The sequence below is a fragment of the Phodopus roborovskii genome, unplaced genomic scaffold (assembly GCF_943737965.1).
Source record: "Phodopus roborovskii unplaced genomic scaffold, PHOROB, whole genome shotgun sequence".
Lineage (NCBI taxonomy): Eukaryota > Metazoa > Chordata > Mammalia > Rodentia > Cricetidae > Phodopus > Phodopus roborovskii.
In genome coordinates this window covers 3,264,125-3,281,609 of record NW_026126599.1, presented here as the reverse complement: position 1 = coordinate 3,281,609, position 17,485 = coordinate 3,264,125, and the positions used below count along the sequence as shown (strand labels likewise).

The 17,485-nt window shown below is 49.1% G+C and overlaps 1 protein-coding gene across 2 annotated transcripts in view; it reads left to right on the top strand.

Annotated features, from left to right (window-relative positions):
* The window catches only part of Card11 (caspase recruitment domain family member 11), a 121,341-nt gene extending 115,569 nt beyond the window's left edge, over positions 1 to 5,772 (top strand). For both annotated transcript variants that reach the window (XM_051205226.1, XM_051205227.1), the window contains exons 23-25: positions 218 to 342; positions 4,334 to 4,449; positions 5,212 to 5,772. In XM_051205226.1, coding sequence (XP_051061183.1) covers positions 218 to 342; positions 4,334 to 4,449; positions 5,212 to 5,416 — 446 coding nt within the window. In that variant the 3' untranslated portion in view covers positions 5,417 to 5,772. The remainder of the gene's footprint in view (positions 1 to 217; positions 343 to 4,333; positions 4,450 to 5,211) is intronic.
* The last annotated feature ends 11,713 nt before the right edge of the window (positions 5,773 to 17,485 follow it).

Below are 17,485 nucleotides of genomic sequence, written 5' to 3'. Positions count from 1 at the left end.
ATGAGTGTCCACTAAGTCCCTGCTCCATAATCTATCATAAAGAGCATGAACTTGGTCCCACCCTCAAGGAGCTTCCCCATCTAGTAGAGAAAATGAGGTTCCATTTAACCATAGTGGGAATAGACCAGGTGGCCCAGGAGGAAACAGGTAGGGCCTGGAAGTGATGACTACCACAAATACCACTTGCCACCCTGGGCACCAACTCCCCTCTCTGCAGATATTGTCACAAGAGATGAGTTCCTCCGGAAGCAGAAGACAGAGACCATCATCTACTCCCGGGAAAAGAACCCCAACACCTTTGAATGCATCGTCCCTGCCAACATTGAGGCTGTGGCAGCCAAGGTGAGGGACATTCTGTGAAGCACTGAGTCATGGGCAAGGGTAGGTGGCCACAGGTATGGCCATCGTTTCTCTCTACTCAGGCCCCAGATCACTCTCTTCCTCCAACCTTTGTCCTCAGGTCTCTGATGTGGGCTTGTGTTTTAAAATTCACTGTTGTTTTCTGTTTCTGCCAATGGCCTGGTGTTGGTTCATATTAGCTAAGGGTGTGTGTGTGTGTGTGTGTGTGTGTGTGTGTGTGTGTGTGTGTGTTATGTAAGAGAGGGAGTAGGAAGGAGAAAAGGGAGGGAGAGGAAGACAAGGGGGAGAGGGAGAGAGAAGGGAGGGAGAGAAGAAGCATGTACTAGGGTGAGATGGAAACACATTCTACTTTGCTCTCTGCCACTATGATAAAGACCACGAAACAAAAGCAACTTGGGGAGGAAAGGGTTTATTTCACCTAACATCTCTCAGGTCCCACCCCATCACTGAAGGAAGTTAGCCCAGGAACTCTAGGGAAGAACCTAGAAGCAGGCAGTGAAGCAGAAGCCACGGAAGATCACTGCTTGCGGGTTTGCTCCTCATGGCTTGCCCAGCCCGCTTTCTTATACAACCCAGGGCCACTTGCCTAGGTGTGGCACCGTCCACAGTGGGCTGGGCCCTTCCACACCAATCACTAATCAAGAAAGCGCCCACAGGTTTGTTTCATGGGCAATGTGATGAAAGCAATTCCTCAACTGAGGTTCCCTCTTCCCGGGTTAGCGCATGTCAATTTGACTACATAAATAAATAAACAGCACGGGGTGGGTATCAGGTGTCCCACTCACCCATGGGAAAGAGAAACAGAAGAGTCACAGGCAGCCACCCAGGAACATCACAGTGTGCGAGTTAGATTCCTCTGGAGCTAGATGAGGTGACCCTGAGTGATCCCTAAGGGACAAGCTGATGCTGATCAGCTTTAAAACATGGAGTTTGTCCTTGCTCTGAGACTTGAGAGCTATGGCAGGGGAGGGGACAGCACCCTTGGGGGTAGCAGGAGCCAATAAACTGGCTTGCCATACAGGTGGGTGGTCACATGTACACCGTCCCCATGTGTCACTGACATGCACAGATGAAGGCAGAGCCAACATTTTTGCCAGCATCAATGAGGCCATTTGGTTGACTCTTTTTACATCTGAGTCAGAAGGCAGCATGTGTGTGTGTGTTCATGTGTGAGAAAGTATATATGTGTATGTGTGTGTGTCAAAATCAGAGGACAACCTTGGATGTCATTACTCAGGTGTCATTACTGAGGTGATGGCTGAGTTAGTTAATTGCAGCTATGTAAGAATGAGGAACTGAATTCAGTCTTCAGAACCCACATGAAGATCAAGCATGGTACCCATGCACCACAATCCCAGCACTAAGGAGGGAGAGACAGGAGGTGTGCTGGCTAATTTTATGTCAACTTGACACAAGCTAGAATTATCTGAAAGGAGGAAACCTCAATTGAGAAATTGCCTCCATTAGACCCAGCTATAGGACATTTTCTTAGTGACTGATGTGGGAGGGCCCAGCCTATGGTGGGTGGTGCCATCTCTAGGCTGGTGGTCCTGGGTTGTATAAGAAAGCAAGCTGAGCAAGCCATGAGGAGCAAGTCAGTAAACAGCACCCCTCCATGGCCTCTGCATCAGCTCCTGCCTCCAGGCTCCTGTCCTGCTTGAGTTCCTGTCCTAACTTCTTTTGATGATGAATATCAATGTGGAAGTGTAAGCTAAATAAACCCTTTCTGAAGGAGGGGTTTAAATGAATCCGCCAGACCCAAGATAAGTGATAAATAGGTCTTTATTAGGGAAGCACTTACACAGATATGACTAAATAACCGCCACAGTCTTCCTGCTCCAGAAGATGCAGTCTCTGCCCTTCCGATGTTCTCTGCCACCCAAGAGAGCTCGAATCAGCCCCTCTTCTACCTTATAATGGGTCACATCTGCCTGAAGCCACACCCAAAGGGTGTGGCCACCACTACAAGTTCACTGGCAAGGCAAGATGCCACTACACCTTTCCTCCCCAGGTTGCTTTTGGTCATGGTTTTTCACCACAGCAACAGTCACCCCGACTAAGACAGGAGGAGTCCTGAGGCTCACTCACCAGCACTAGTCAACTTAAGCAAATCAGTGAGCCCCAGGCCAAGAGAGAGACTCTGTCTCAAAGGAAACAAGGATGCCTGGCCCTGAGGATTGGCTCTACGGTTGCCTCCTCTTGCCTTGCATCCACATGCACACACACAAACACACAAAACATCTGAACCATATTACAAAGGAAATTAGAGGCCATCCTGGGCTACCTGAGATCCTATTTCAAAAAACAAAGTCAGGTCCTTTTGGGGGGGGTCTAGTGACAGGGACAAGAAAGTGGGTATAGTCAAAGGCAAGATGGATTCTAAGAAAATTGTCACCCTGCCAGCCAGGGTTAGAGGAGAATCAGTGAGAGGAAGAAAGTGGAGGTGGGGCTCAGGCTGTGTCTATCTTTAGCCTGGGTGCCAGCTCCACAGTGTGCAGAGAAAACTTCATAGAGCCTGGTAATACTATATCCTCCCTCCTCCCTCGTTTTCCACACTCCTCCTCTGCTTTGTCTCAATCCCTCCTCTTCTCTGTCCTCCCTCCTTCTCCTCCTCCTCCACCACCTCTAGTTTTTCTCACTATAGCTTAGACTGGCCTGAAAACTAGCTAGAGAGTCTCCTACCCCCTGCCTCTTAAGTGACAGGGCTACAATCATGCACTGCCTATGTATGTATGTATGTATGTATGTATGTATGTATGTATGTATGTATAGATAGATAGATATTCTGGTTTTTGTTTGGTTGTGATTTTAAGATAATTTTTGTTTAATTGTGTGTGTGTGTATCAATGTGTGTGTTTGTTATCAGTATATGTGTGTGTCAGAGTGTGTGTGTGTCAGTGTGTATGTGTGTCAGAGTGTGTCTGAGAGAGAGAGAGAGAGAGAGAGAGAGTGTGTGTGTGTGTGTGTGTGTGTGTGTGTGTGTGTGTGTGTGTGTGTGCATATGAGCACAGTGCCCATAGAGGTCAAAGGAGAATATCACATTCCCTAGAGCTAGATTTTTTAAGTGGTTGTGAGCTGCCACATAGGTGCTGGGATCTGAACTCAGGTCCTCTTCAAGAGCAGCAGGTACTCTTAACCACTGAGCCATCTCTCCAGCCTTTGTTTTCTTGTTTTTTAGACACATTCGCCAGCCTGGAACTGGCTATGTAGCCCAGGCTGCCCTCCAATCACTATCCTCCTGCCTCTGTTTCCCAAGTGTTAGGATCACAGGTGTGTACCACCACACCTGGCTTTTTATATTGTTTCTTTTCTTCCTCCCTCCCTCCATCCCTCCCTGCCTCCCTCCCTTCCTTCCTTCCTCTTTTTCCTAGGTGAGTCTGGCCAAACCCATGATGCTCCTGTCCCACCCTCCCACGTGCTGGAACTGCGGGCACACACCCTATGCCCAACTTTCTATGTTCCTTCTCTTGTTTAGTTTGGCTTGGTCTTTTAGACAGGTCTCTCTCACCATGTAGTCCAGGCTGACCTAAAATCCTCAGTTGTCCTGCCTCAGCCTCCTGTAGGCTAGAAAAGCAGTTGTGCTTTTTGTCTCTTTGATTAAAAATAAATTAATTTTTTTTTAAGTGATGCCTTCAGCCAAGTAGGAAGCATCATTTTCCACAAATAGCAAGCTCCTAGGTAAGCAGGTAGCCTTGAGATCCCTCCACCAGGAAGCCTCCCTTCCTGACATTACCAGGAGCCCCATGAAGACTGGGGGCCAAGTATCCATTGCAAGCCTGCCCCTCCCCGCCCCCGACTGGACCTAGGCAGTTAATGTCACTGCACTCAGTGAAGAGAGACTAGAGGTATGGGGCTCCAGCCTCACAAGGCCCACTTTTGAAGTTTCCTAATTCAGTCTGGCACCCAGGCTTGGCCTGGCACCTATAAGGGTGTGTGTACCACTGCTGACAGCAGCTAGTGTGCTTGCTTGCAGAATAAACACTGCCTGCTAGAGGCCGGAATCAGCTGTGTGCGCGACCTGATCAAGTGCAAGGTGTACCCCATCGTACTGCTCATCCGGGTGAGCGAGAAGAACATCAAACGGTTCCGGTAAGGACACCCCAGTCCCCACACCTGACCCCACACCATGCTCTGCCCACCCCTTCTCAGAATCCTGGATGCTGGGACATGTAACACTGACCCTGAGCACAGAGGGGCAGATGCTGGGACACCTATGTAAGACACAATGGGATGAACGTGGCCATCAGAGAGGGCCTATCAACTTCCTGCCATTGAAATGAAGTACCTGAGAAGGGGGAAAGTAGCCAGATGTGGTTGTGCAGGCCTGACATCCTGACCACTTGGAAGGATCACAAGTTTGAAGTCAGCCTGGTAGAATAGTATTCAATCTTGAAAAAGGAGACTATTCTAACACCTGCCATAATAGTGACACTTAAGGATAGGATGCTATGAAATCCGCCCATAGACAGACACCACATGGTTCCACTTACAGGAAGTCAGAAATGCAGAATGTTGGGAGCCAGCTACTGAGGAAGATAGATGGGGTGGAGTTTATGTTTAGTTAGGACAAAATTTCCATTTGGGATGATGACCAGATTCTGGAATGAAACAGGTTCTCCCCACATAGCCCAGGCTAGCCTTGAACTCATATTACCCCAAACTGGTCTCAAACTCTTCAGTAGTGTTAAATACTCTGACTGCTTGTAACCCCAGCATTCAGAAGGTAGAGGCAGCAGATGTCAGACATGTGTGGTCCAGTGTCCCAGGCAGGCAACTATGCAATCCAGACTTCTGTCTCATACTGTGGGTATCCAGCCCTGCAGCCTCCCTGTGTCTTCCCTTGCCATCTAGGAAGCTGCTACCACGACCAGAGACTGAGGAGGAATTCCTGCGTGTATGCAGGCTCAAAGAGAAGGAACTAGAGGCACTACCCTGCCTCTATGCCACGGTGGAGGCTGAGATGTGGAGCAGTGTGGAGGAGCTGCTCCGTGTCCTCAAAGACAAAATCGTGGAGGAACAGCGCAAGACCATCTGGGTAGATGAGGACCAGCTGTGAGCCCGTCTGAGTCTGAGCCACTGGACACAGACACAGGAATCCTAGACCCCTGGCAACAAAGTCACCAGAAACCACCTGGTGGAAGGTCAGGCCCTGCTGATGTGAACAGAGATGAGCAAGCACAGGATGCTGAGCCCGGGGCCCAAACCCAGCAGCCCCTCAGTGGCCAGAGCAGTAGTTGAATGTAAATGCATGGGACAGGGACTAACTACCTGCAAAGTGCAGACCTCCAATAGCCAGAGTGGCTGCCAGCCCTAGGGGAAGCACAAAGCACACATTCCAGGTGGGCTGGGTCCTGGGAGACAGGACTCCTCCCATACCCTTCTTTCTCTTGCATTAAATTTTCCCCAGTTGTTTATTGTTGATCAGATCCTTTGCAGGGGTATAGTTTCTCAGCTATGGGTAGGACCTCGGGAGCCATTCCCACCCCTGAAGGTCCTGATCAAATTTTATTGGTTTGATCCCGAATAGACAACCACAGCACTCACACAGCCCTGTGAGTGCAATGCACTGTCATGTCCAGACAACAGAATTTCACAGCTCTCCTCCCCATACTCAGACTTGTGCAATCTATACACACACCACACACACACACACACACACACACACACACACACACACACACACACACTTAGCATGAGAGGGTTGATATAGATGCCACACCTACAACTGAGCACTTACAATCACTTACACTCAGCACTCACCAGTTACCAGTCTGGGCAATAATCAATGCTGGATGCACACAAGAGCTTCTCTGACCAGGGTTGAGAGCAGTACACTTCTACAGATACGTTATGGCAAATATCACAGGTTGAATCTCCACTGGTTTTGTCACGTAATCAAGATACCAATTATCCCTATCTTTGTTCTCATTTTTGGAAGGGACAGGGGTGGGGGGTGGGGGCTCTGGAGAGATGGCTCGGAAGTTAAGAACACTGACTGCTCTTCCAGAGGTCCAGAGTTCAATCCCTAGCAACCACATGGTGCCTCACAACCATCTGTAATGAGATACAGTGCCCCCTTCTGGCCTGCAGGTGTACCATGCAGACAGAACACTGTATCCATAAAAAATAAATAAATCTGAGGAAAAAACAAAAACAGCATAGTGCAGCTTCTACCATTTTCAAAAGATCCCCAATATTAGGAAGTGGGGAGTGGGTAGCCTCGAGAGCCAGTGGACACTGGTTCTCTCCTCATGACCCATCTTTAATCTGCCAAGTAGCCAGGCACCTTTCAAATCAACAGCCCTGGCAAAGCCAGCAAGCATGAAGCCTGCTCTTTCCAGAACAGCCCATGGAAACAAGCTAGCTGCTCTGGGTCGGCTGAGGTGCAGCTGTAGCCATTTAAGTTGAGATAAAGTGCCTAGTGAGGAGCCAAGGGGCCAAAGGGCCAAAGCTCCCACCTGGACAAAGCCTGAAACGATGGTAAGTTTTCTCCAAGCAGAGGCCATCACACTTCCACTTAGAAGTCTCGCCAAGGGGACAGATGTGACCGGAAAGGAGTCTCGGATAAAAGGTCTGCTGCTTTATTTCTATTTATTTATTTAAGTTTGAAAGCCTCAGGCTGGCTGGGCAGGAAAAATCAACTGTACTTTCGTGGAGTTTGGGGGTGGAGTACAGAGTGAAGATCTTGAAAAGGAATGGGTATCAGGTGCTCTCTTCCTCCAAGGATGACCAAGCTCCAGCATGCAAGCCTGGGGGCAGATCCAGGAAGACAAGGGTGGAGTTGGCAGGGAGGGATGGAAGGAGGTTCCCCCCCAACACCCCACACTGTCTACATTGACCTCAAGTCAACACTGCCTCAAAGTCCCCAGGCTCCCAGGCCTTGCCCTCCCTCACACAGGCTTATCAGGGCCTCTCTGGAAGGAACACTCACATATAGGCAGAGCCCAAAGCTGTGCGGGAAAGGGGATGTGGGAGGCAGGAGGAGAGATAAAGGGGTCCTTTCTGTATTGTTTGGACGCGGAAGTTATGAGTGCACCCACCTCTACCCCAACTCCTTTAAAGCCAGTGCCTGGTTCAAAATCATATTGAAAGTTTCCACTCTGGCTGTGTGGCTGGAAGTGAGCCCCTGTGGGAATTGTTTTTCTCACGTACACTGTGTCAAGTTCACATTTGGTTCTGAGCCCCCACCCCCACCCCCACCCCACCCCACCTGGTGCCTGTCTGACCAGTGGTGATGCGGGAAGGAGACAGGCTGGGAAATTGCACTCTCCTCTAGCTATATATCTGAAGGCGGAGGAAGAGGAAGAGAGAGGGTAAGAGGGAGGCGCAATGACTAAGCAGGAGCAGGGCACTTGCTGGCCAGTGAACCCCAAGGATCCCTGGGAAGGCAAGCCCATGCTTACCTGGCTTGGTGACATGTGTTCTGGCGGTTGAACTCAGCTCCCCAAGCTTGTCATACAAGCACTTTACCAACCAGGCTGTCTCCCAACCAACCTACCAGCCTAAGTTTGAGTAATGAGCGTCTGGGAATTGAAGCCATGAAAGCCTGTCAAAATGTCGTTTTAAAAATGTATTTACTTATTTTAACATTTAGTGTGTATGTGTGGGCTATGGCACCACATGTGAGACCAGGGGACAGACTCTTCTCTCCTCCCACAGCATAGCTCTTGGGGAGCAAACTCAGGTCACCAGGCTTAGTGACAAGCAACTCTACCTGCTGAGCCATCTCACAGACAGAGTGTCTCACTGCTGACACTCTGCCTATGATTTGTCCAATCTGTGGCTGGGGCTTTCAGTCAGGGGTGGCTCCAGGGCAGACCCCAAACATACACAACAGAGCCTGGAGCGTGTAGGAAGCATCAAGTAGCTAAATGCTGCAAGGCTAGGAGCCAAGGTCAGTGCACATGAAGCCAGCCCAATCATGCCTCCAGCACTCAGAAAAGAACCTGGTGTTTGGGAACATTCCAAGCAATGTTTTAGAGCCTGTTGCTGGCCTCCTGTGGACTCAAGGCTCCCAAAGGCTAAAGGGCCCAGGGTCCAGGATCCTTTCTGCTATCTTACAAAAGTGATCCTGGCCCTGGGCATGGCTAGGAGTGAGCTGTTTAGTAACATAAGCATTAGGAGTACAGATCCTACAATCAAAACTGGAGCCCAAGTTGCTGGGGATGTAGCTTAGCTGGTAGAGTGTTTGTCTAGTGCTCAGGCAGTAGACATAGGAGGATCAGATGTTTATGACACATCCTGGACTGTGTGAAATCCTATATAATAAGGAGATAGATAGATAGATAGATAGATAGATAGATAGATAGATAGATAGATAGATAGATAGATGTTCTAAAAGGACCTTGAGGAACTGGGGATGATGTTCAGTGGGTAGAGTGCTTGCTTTATGTGCATGAGTTCCTGGGTTTCATCCTCAGCAACACGCACACGCGCGCGCGCGCACACACACACACACACACACACACACACACACACACACACACAAAATCTGGAACCTTGGATATCTGTCCTAGAACTCACCTCTGAAAGAGCTCATGTCATTCTGTCCCTAGAGACCCTGGCTGCTCCAAATGATCAAATTCAAAGGCCACATGTTGTCCTTTCCTTGGTTGGAGGTGAAGGTCACTGTGGTATGAACAGCTGGGCTGGCCCTGGTTCTCCCGGAGTGAGGGATGCCAGACCCCTTGGCTGCAACTGACCCTCGCTGGATGGAGAAGGACACCCAAAGGGAGAAAGCCTCAACCCTCCCGAGACCAGAGTCAGTCCCAACAGTGCTCTCAGCCCAGCAGAGACAGGCACTGAAGTTTTCAGAACTCTGATGCATTTGGAGCCCAGGTCAAGGGAAGGTGGCTTGTGAAACCTGCCCCAGGCAGCTCCTGCTGGTACAGACAAACAGCACAGGCATGGGCCCACAGACTTGGAGTTGGGGGCTTGGTGGGGACAGGTGTCAGGGAAAATCTCTGGTGGCTGACTGATCTAGGAAACACTTGTTACACTTGTTGGGTTCCTGTGTCCATCAATCCTGCCTCAGTCCTTCATACTTTATTACCATCACCAGTCTGCAGATTTACAGCTGTCTTCACCGGAATTACCATCCGTGTGGCATTTTCCAAGGACTCTCTCCTCTCTCTCTCTCTCTCTCTCTCTCTCTCTCTCTCTCTCTCTCTCTCTCTCTCTCTCTCTCTCTCTCCCTCTCCAGAAAAAAAGTGAGCGAGAGAAAGACAGAGAGGATTGCTTGGAAGGTTTCTAGCACCCTCTAGTGGTAGAAATGGCTTTGCTGTGCCCTCCATGTACCTGGGTGTGTATACATGCTTATTTAGGTATTTATACATGTGAGGGTGTTAAGGTGCACATGTTTACATGTGTGTTCTAGCACATTGTGTATGCACATTTGAGTACATGGACATGTGAGTGTGTGTGTTTGTGTGTGTGTGTGTGTGTATGGCTGTGGCCATTCAGGTGTTCTCTCATGTGATGAGCTGAGGGTCATATCTGTGGGGGACACATTTGGGCACAGTCTCTCAACATGAATGCCTCCAGCAGCCTCAACACCTCCATGCTGTGATAGTCATCTGTCCCCCAAACTGAGTAGATCCAGCTTCCAACAACTGTCCCCCTCAAACCCTCTGATCCAACTTTCAGACAGAGAGGTGGAAGTCAGGAAGTGGGGGGCATAGAGGAAACCTTGATTTCCCTACCCAGAATTCTACAATCCTAGATGTTCTAATGCACAGAGATGTGGCATGACCTTATGCATCGCTTGCTTGAGCAAGACTAACAATAGAAGCAGTAGGATAGCCATTCTGGGCTCCTCCTAGCCCTTCCCCAGCCCACTACTCCAAAGGCCAAAACTCTAGAAGCCATTCCCCCAAATCCTACTGTGGTGGTTTAAATGAAAATGCCCCAATAGGGTAATGGGGAGTGGCATTATTTGAAAGGATTAGGAGGAGCAGCCTTGTCGGAGTAGGTATGGACTTATTAGAGGAAGTAAATAAAGTGATCATAGATGTTAACCTCAGGCCTCTACATGCATACATACACACACACACACACACACACACACACACACACACACACGTGCATGTGTATTCGCGTGCACATGCATGCAAACACATACTACAAATGCATTACAATTCATAAAACACATATACATACCAAAGAAGAACCTGCACAGGAAGTATTAGGATTCCACAGAGCTGGAAGCCAAGAACACAGCAAGTTCATTCTATACCTCTGCAGTTTTCAGTGCTTGAACTGATTTGCTCAGAGATAGTACAGTCAGGGAAAGTGGTGCACACCTATCCTGAGTACTTTGTAGACTGAGGCAGGAGGATCAAGAATTCCTGGGCTAGGTAGATAGAGAGATAGACAGACAGACATGACATGACATTAGCCTTCAGAGGAGACTCAGACCCCTTCAAGGGTGGCTGGGAGAGTGGATGTCAGATGTTCATCCTCCTGTCCCTGCACCTGCTGTGTGTGTAAGATGTCATACCTCACAGCCCCTGACCTCCTGACCCACTGTCTCCATCAATCTTAGGAATCCCCTTCGCCTTCCCTTCAGCACTTAGCGGTTAACTCACTCGAGGGGCTCTGCTGTCAGTGAAGGTGTGCACTCTGTAACCACAGCCTACTACAACCTTGATACCATCGCAGGCAGGGTACAGGGAGCTCCCGGCATGCAATGTGTGAGATGGTTTAGGAGGTGAAGAAAGTGGTATATATCCTGGAGATGACATGTGTGTGATATATAATATGAGACCATGAAATATATTGATGATCTTGATTTTCTGTTATCGTCTATCATTGGCAAGAAATGCAGGCTTCCCATAAGTTCATAAATTATGGTGATGCATACCCTTCCTCTCCCCCACTCCCCTCCTTTCTCTTTGAAAAAAAAAAGTGTCTGTGTGTGTGATCTGCCTCCTGAGTGCCTGGTTTGCAGGTGTGGGCCACCATGCTTGCCTTACAAAGTCCCCTTTTATAGCCCAACCACTGGAATTGATAAAGTGAGGTGACAACTGGGCTGATAGTCCCTTCCACAAAGTACTTGCTGCTCAAGCATGGGGACCTGAGTTCCTCAATCCATGAAAATAGTCAGTTACAGATAGCTCACAGCTATCTGTAACTCCAATTCCAGAGGCTCTGACGCCCTCTTCTGGCCTCTGTGGGCACTGCACATAAATAGTAGTTATATGTGCTGGCAAAATATCCATGCACATAAGAAAATAAAAATAAATAGATCTTTTGGGAGAAGATGGCTCAGCAGACAAAGGCCCTTACCACACAAGACTCATGATCTGAGCTGGAGCTCTGGATCGCACATAAAGAGGAACTGATTTCACAATGTTCTCCATATGCATGCTGTGTCGTGTGCGCCCACACCTGTACCCATACACACAAAATAAACAAATAAATGTAAAGACCTGAAATAAAATAGATCTTTCTGAAAACTGACAGCTCCTATGAGTGCCACCTGAACTTGAACTCTGGCCTCCACACACACACACACATACCCACAAAAGTGTGCAAGCGTGCACATATGCTACATACCAGGAAATGTGGTTATACTAAAAGATTAGTTGTGATGGCAGAGGCTATGTGGGTGCTGAAGAAAGCTCTTTGCCCCAGTTAGGTGTCTGATCCTAAAAACTACTTGCGCTGCCTGTGGGATACACTCCAGTGCTGGCTGGGCCACCTGGAACGTGGGACATCTTTTCTTATACACCAAGGGACCAGACGCACACTAAATAACATGCAGGTGGCACTGGAAATTAAGAATATATGAATGACAGGACCTCCAACCTCCTCCTTCTCCTCCTTGTCCTCCTTCTCCTCCTTCTCTCCCTCCTCTCTCTCTCTCTCTCTCTCTCTCTCTCTCTCTCTCTCTCTCTCTCTCTCTGACACTCCAGGGGAAACATCCCTCCCTCCCTTTCTCACATCCCCATCATTTCAAATTCACCACAGATCTACCTAAGCACTAGCCCCACCTCCCATTAGTTCAGCCGTGTAACCTCAGACAAATATTTCTACCTGGGCCTGGGTCTCTCCACCTGCCAAATCAAAGGTGACCTGGGATGTAGCTCCGTGGAAGAACACCTGCCTATAATACCCCCAGTGAGGATCTCACTGTCTTCCGAAGATGTCTTCAGCATAGCCTGGGATTGTTTGTACCTCTTTGATGAACAGCCCTATGTCTAACACAATGGTCCTCGGCCTTTCTAAAGCTGCAACCCTTTAACACAGTTCCTTATGGGGATCCCCCAACCATAATTTTTTTGTTGCTACTTCATAGCTGTAATTTTGCTAGTTATGAATTGTAATATAAGTATCTGTGTTTTCTGATGGTCTTAGGCAACCCCTATGACCCCAAAGGGGTTACATGGAACTAACCCAGATGCCCAATATCCATAGCTGCAGGGTGGTCATGGGAAGAGGTCCATAGGCCCCCAGGCATCAAATCAAAGGCTAGCTTTTCTCTTACAGGTGGAGGCCACTTGTGGAGAGTAGTACAAGATGAGCCTATAGGGATTCCCATAGGTCTACCAGCAGGGGACAGCAAAACACAAGTCCTAGTCATGGCTCCCAAGCAGGTCAGGGTAGAGCCAAAGCCCTTTTGCTCTCCTTCCTGCCTCACCCTCACAGGATGCCAGGCCCCTTCCTGTCCCATCCTCCAACCAGGATGATTGTGAACTTCTCAGCCCCTCTGTCAGCATGCCCCAAAGAAAGCATTGTCTGCTGGGGATCGTGGTGCATGCCTTTAACCCCAGAAAACAGGAGAGGCAGTGGAATTTCTGTGAATTCAAAGCCAACCTGTCTACAGAGTGAGTTATAGGCCAACCAGGGGCTACACAGTGAAACCCTGTACAAAAAAAAAAAAAAAAAAAAGGGGAGAAGAGGAAGGGAGGAAGGGAAGGAGGGGGAAGGGAGGGAGAGAGGGAGGGAAGGAGGGAGAGGGGGAGGAAGGGAAGGAGGGGGAAGGGAGGGAGAGAGAGAGGGAAGGAGGGAGAGAGGGAGGAAGGGAGGGACGGAGGGAGGAAGGAAGGAAGGAAACTATATCTTCCTTTGGCAGTTGAATAGATTCTGTGGGCATGACACAGTGACATTCGCACAGAATGGAAAGTCTCCACGAAGAACTGAGGTCCTACCATCTTTGTCTTCCTAGGACCAGGGCTCAGAAACCCACTTCACCATCCAGTCCTTAAGACATCCTGAGATGCAGATGCATACATCACCTCTAACACACCAAAGAGGAAACTGAGGCTCAGGGAACAGATGGGACTTCCCCAGCCAAACACTGTAGCAGACATTAGAAACAAATCTGTGATCCAGGCAAGCTGACATCCTATGGTCACTCAGCTCATGATGAGAGGTGGTACAGCTATGATGACACCCATGGGAAACAGTGGCCAGCACAGAGCATGCCCTGAGGAAGACCAAATATCATGGGAGCCATCAGGAATTGGTGTGGCATGATGTGATTTGGTTTGGTAATGGCATGTCCCACTATATAGCCCAGGCTGGCCTGGAGTTGACTAAGTGTCCCAGCCTGGTCTTGAACCATCTGAGACTCTCTTGTCTCAACCAAATGTTGGGATTACAGGTGTGTACTTCTACACCTGGCTGCACAGGGGTTCCAATGTGTAATCTTTGGAGACACATAGGAGAGGTGAAGGAGTCGGGGGGCACAGTGAGCCCCCAAGAGCCATTGTAATTTCCTTATTGCAGCAGTGTCTTCCCCCTTGTGCCTGGAAAACAGTGTTCCCACAGAGAAGGATGGGGACCCTTCAGATGAGCATCTAGACTTCTACAGCTGGACGAAATGGCCTGATGGAGGCTGCACCTGCCCAGAGCCCAGAGCTCTGGGACCTTGAAATTTGAAGATGAAGCTAAGCATGGTAGTGTACACCTGTGACCCCAGCACTTGGACAGCTAAGGCATAAGAATTGCAAGGTTGAGTTCAGCCTGTGCTATATAGCAAATGCTAGGCCATCCAAGGTAGATTGGTAGAATACTTGCCATATGAGCAAGCATGAGGACTCAGGTTTGGAGCCCTGTGACCTGCATGAGAAATAAAACGTGGCAGTATGAGCCTATTGTCCTAGAGGTAGGGAGGCAGAGATGCCTGGAGCTCTGCGGTCAGCCAGCCCAGCCAAGACTGAGCTCCTGGAGAGAGGCTGGCTTGGTGAGAAAAGTGTTTGCCACACAAGCTTGAGGACCTGAGTTTGAATCCCAGTAACTCAAATCAAAAGCATGCACATTCATGCATGCATTAATAATCCCAGTGCTCCTGTGGTGAGAAGGGAAATGGAGATAGGAGATTCCCAGAAGCCTATGAGCCAGCTAGCTTGGCATACACAGTGGCAAAACCCTGTCTCAAACATGCGGAAAAACAAGGATTGACGCTCCAGGATGTCTCTGACCTCCACAACTCACTGTGGTATCTGCACATCATGCTCACACACACAATATCCACATAGAAAGATTTTTACAATAATCATACGGGGATCAATTAAGGAGTGTGTCCAACATTGACCTCTGACCTCCATGCACATGTGTGTGTGAACACGTACACATAGAGCACACCCAAAAGAGTTTTAGGGTGCTTGTGCCCCCAGGATGACCACTCCTCTCTCCTGTAGGACTTGACTATAAGCTCTTCTTGCAGAAGACCACCCTTCCAGGAGCTAAGCCCACCTTCCCTAGGGCCAGCCCTGACCTCCCACTGTGAGCTGGGATATAAATTAAAATTCAATTTCATTAGAGCCAGTGAGCAATCAATCCCTAGCTGGGCTAACAATGTGGGGCAGGGGGCCTCCCTGCCTCCTGATGCTGTAATTCACTTGGCCTCCCCCGCTCTTGTTCCCAAACTGCTAGAGCTGCACTTTCCAACCAAATTTATGGTCCTGGCAGCGTCTGGGGCCTGAGTTACAGCTGCAGGTTTGATCGGGGACTGCATTATTCTGCATCTAATCCTTGCGCCTGACAGCCAGGGAAAGGCCTGGTGTTCTCCCAAGCTAGGCATTGTCCTCTGGCCAGCTAGGCTCAGGTGGAAGCCAAGAGGTCCCAGGCCTAGGCCCCAAGCCACACACCCATACAGGACAGCTGCTATCCCAGAGCTCGGCCCACATCGGTGCTGACGTCTGCCATGAACTGTTGGTTGCATTAAATTTGGAAAAAGGGGAAAGAATGGAATCCCAAGTCATAAAGCCATAAACTGAGGCATGGAGGGGTCACTTGAAGGTCCAGCAAGAGGACTCTGAGCAAGTGTATCTTGGAAATTTTTGGAAATACTTCCCAAGAATGCACAGAGGCCATGTCCTTGGGTTCCAAAGCAGTACTGCCAACATGAGCCAAAAGCAACTACCCATACATCACAGAGCAAGGGAATTAAGGGTTCTCATAGCACACACACACACACACACACACACACACACACTGTGTATGTGTGTGTACATTCACACACATATGCAAGTTGTATATATATGTGTGTGTGTGTGTGTGTGTGTGTGTGTGTACACAGATGTAGTACAAACGATGGAGAACATTAGTAGATACCAGATCACCACACATATGTGATCACATGCCATATGAGCATACGTGTACATAGAGGTATATACAGAAGGTAGAGTAGAACATTAGTATACTACTAATCACTCTCCACCTTCCTTCCCTTGGGAATGAGTCTCTCTGTAGCTCAAACTAGCCTAGAATTCCCAGAATGCCACTCCTGCTTCCTCAGCCCTACCAATGCTGGGAAAAGCATGTTTTGTAACCTTATTTGTTTTTATGTGCACTGGTATTTTGCTGGTGTGGTAAAGGTGCCTGGATCCTATGGAACTACAATTACAGACAATTGTGAGCTACCATGAACGTGCTGGAAATTGAACCTGGGTCCTCTGGAAGAGCAGCCAGTGCTCTTAACTACTGAGCCATTTCTCCATCCCTTATTTTATTTTTTATGGCAAAGATCCTGATTGAACCCAAGGCTTTGCACATGCTAGGGAAATGACATACCACTAAGCCACATTCAAGCCCCTCATTGGGGGATTCTAGGCAGGTGTTCTATCACTGAGCCACAACCCAGCCCCTCACCAGGAGATTCTAGGCAGGTGCTCTACCACTGAGCCACATCCCCCACGCTTTACCATTGAGCTATGTCCTCATCCCAAAGACTTTCTTTAAGATGCATGTTCTCCTTGCAGAACATCTGGCTACATCTAAAAGTTTCTACCTCCCCATGAGGGAATCAGATGTTACTTACTGACCCAGAGTGATCTATAATCCTGCATCCTCCCACAAAGGGGACCCTGGGTACCTTTCATTAGAACTGGGCCACTGGGCCAGACTCCTTGACCTCTAATCTCTTTGACTGGCCTTGGGGATACGCAGTACACAGAGATCAGACAAAAGAAGTAAGAGAAAGTCTGGTCTAAAACCGGGTCCTCTGGCGGCAGCATGCCCCACGCCCACGCTTCTTACAGAGGTCTACTGGGGGACAGTAGGAGCAATCTAAGTCAGTTTCAGGTCCCAGATAAACCCACAGCCTCCACAAAATGAGGATGAACATGTGTGCCATCGTGAAGGAGTTCCTGGGACCCCAGCAGAGGATCTGCCCCACCCCCACCCCGGTACCCCCACCCCAGTAGGGACCCAGCAAAGGCAGCTTCTGCCCCCACTTTGCAGGGTTCTCCTTTGAGAAACAGTATTTTAGTAGAGCCTCATTTGTAAGCCTGAGAGCTACCTGTAGCTCTCAGAAGGCATCCCTGCCTCCCGGGGAATCTTAGGGTTTGATGGAGAATTAATGCCCATGGAAGACTGTTATACAGGACTCCTCCACCCCCATCCCAGGCACCACGCCATCTTTAGGAGTTTGGTTGAGCCTGCTGGAAAAGGATCACCACCACTGACTGTTGATGTTCCCCCATAGGAGAGGGTAGGGAGAGTCATAGGACCCTTGCCTTAGTATCCAGCCTCTCTCCCAACCAGTTGTATGCAATTCTGCCTTGCACTATGGCTTTGGGGCCTCTGGGAAGGGCTAGAAGACATAAGCATCATCGTCCATGCTGGGTAAAGCCCCCCCCCCAGTTTGGCTGCTTTAAGTTCACCCATGCTCCTGCCC